General features: G+C 42.5%; 1 protein-coding gene across 1 annotated transcript in view; it reads right to left on the bottom strand.

Moving 5' to 3' along the window:
- The window catches only part of CSUI_003434 (uncharacterized protein), a 2,684-nt gene continuing 690 nt past the window's right edge, over positions 1-1,994 (bottom strand). Inside the window, exon 2 of the mRNA XM_068063632.1 lies at positions 1-1,439. Coding sequence (XP_067924392.1) covers positions 228-1,262 — 1,035 coding nt within the window. The 5' untranslated portion in view covers positions 1,263-1,439 and the 3' untranslated portion in view covers positions 1-227. The remainder of the gene's footprint in view (positions 1,440-1,994) is intronic.

Raw genomic sequence — 1,994 nt, 5'->3', positions numbered from 1 at the left:
GTCCTTCTACTTTTTCTTCTTGTGCGTCTCCTTGGTTTATATCTTTGCCGAGGAGTGGATAGCTCCCTGTGCCTCTCGCGCAAGCCTCCCTTTCGTTGCGCCTATCTTCGTCGTCTCGCACTTCTCGCCAAGTGAGAAGCTGAGGGGAGATGAACTCTGTATGCTTCTCGATAAGCTCATCCGGTGTAAAGAGCTCATTTTCTTCCTCTTCTTCTCCTCTACCAAATTTACGCCTCGCTAGAGAGAGAAGTCTCTGTCTCCACGACTTCTTCTTCTTCGTTTGTTCTGCCTCTTCTTTCTCTCCTTCTCTCTCTCCTTCTTTCTCTCCTTCTTTCTTTCTCTAACGCTTCAAGCTTCTTGTCTCTCGGTCCCTCGGAATACTTCTTCTCCATCTCGCCAGTCTCCTTCTTCTTCTTCTCTTCTTCTTCTTCTTTCTCACTCGGAGACAGATCTCTGTTTCTTCTGTATTTCTCCTGATACACTCTTTCTCTCTCTTCTTCGCTTATCGTATAATCCGTCATGACTTCCGAGCTCACATGTATCTCATCGTTCTCTTCTTCTTTTTCTTTCTCATCTGCTCCCCCTCTGCTTCTCCCGTCACTTCCCAAGGGAGAAGTCGACAGAGAAGAGGTCTCTCCATGCCTGTCGTTGTTTCTCTTCTTCTTTTGCTTCTCTTCTTTGGAAATCTTTCTGGGAGGGCGTGCTGAGAGAAGTCTAAGAAGGCCAAGCTGTGCATCGAGGTGTCTCTCCTTCTCTGCGTCATCTGCATAGGATGGAGCTACAGGGAAGTACACAGTCATATTGATGGTAGGGGTAAATGAAGAGGAAAGATCTTCTTCTTCTTCTCCATCTAAGATAGCAGATGAAGAGGAGTCAGATATCTTCTTCTTGTTCTCTTTTCTCTTCTCTTTCTCCTTCAACAAGTGCACTTCTTGCTGAAGGCTCAGAGGAGGAACTGGCGAAGATGCCGCAGGAATCGAACCTCCACGTAATGAAGGCTCATACAATTCTTCTTCTTCTTCGATCTCTTCTTCATCTTCATGAAGACGATGGCTATCTCGATTCCTTACATGTCGATGCTTAAGCATCGATTCTGAAGGATGAGGTGGGATAAGTTTCCCTTTCAACCATGAATTGTCTCTCTCATCATCTTCTACTAGCTTCTTTCTTCTCTTCTTTTCCTCTTCTTCTCTTCTTTCTTGCTCTCTTGCCTCTTCTTCTCCTTCTTCACGATGAAAAAGATCTTCCTCCCCTGTATCCATCCTATCTGCTGTTCCTATGGAGCCAAGCTCTTGTATTCTCTCTTTCCTTGAGAGAGAAGAAGAAAATAAAGAAGAAGAAGAAGGATGAAGAAGAATACGCGAGTCAAGATCAGATGGAGGTAGAAGGGCAGATGGATAGTCATATATTTCACTTGGGATAGAGGATGCTTGCGAGACCTGAGAGGCCGATCGAGGTAAGGAATAGGAAAGAATCGAAGATAAAGAATAGTCAGATGAAGAGGCGGGGAGATAGAAGTGGTCATCCAAAATATGAGGGCGTAGGCGCCATGTGTGTTTGAAAGCTACAGGCTGAATTTCTCTCATTAACGCAGCCGACATAACTCTACACACCGCACAACAAGAAGAACAAGAAGAAGAAGAAAGAAAAGGAAAGAAAGACAGACAGACAGAGAGAAACGACAGCAAAGACAGAGGGATATAGAAATATGCAGATAGCGATGCGCCGTTCAAGTGCTATGGACAGAACAAATATACACAGATATACATCTACACATATATATATATATATACTGTGAAGGTATATGTATCTTCATACGTTTCATATATATATATATATATATATATATATATATATAGGTACATAAACACATACATCTACATGCATCGTCGTCTATATGTATATGTAGATATTCATACATACACAGAGGCACACATCACCTTCTTCAGATTCACCATATCTACACGTATTTATATATATGTACCTATATATAT

The sequence above is a fragment of the Cystoisospora suis genome, assembly GCF_002600585.1.
Source record: "Cystoisospora suis strain Wien I chromosome Unknown contig_1533, whole genome shotgun sequence".
NCBI classification, from domain to species: Eukaryota; Apicomplexa; class Conoidasida; order Eucoccidiorida; family Sarcocystidae; genus Cystoisospora; species Cystoisospora suis.
Note: the sequence above shows the minus strand (reverse complement) of the source record. Positions and strands in the feature narration are given on the sequence as shown.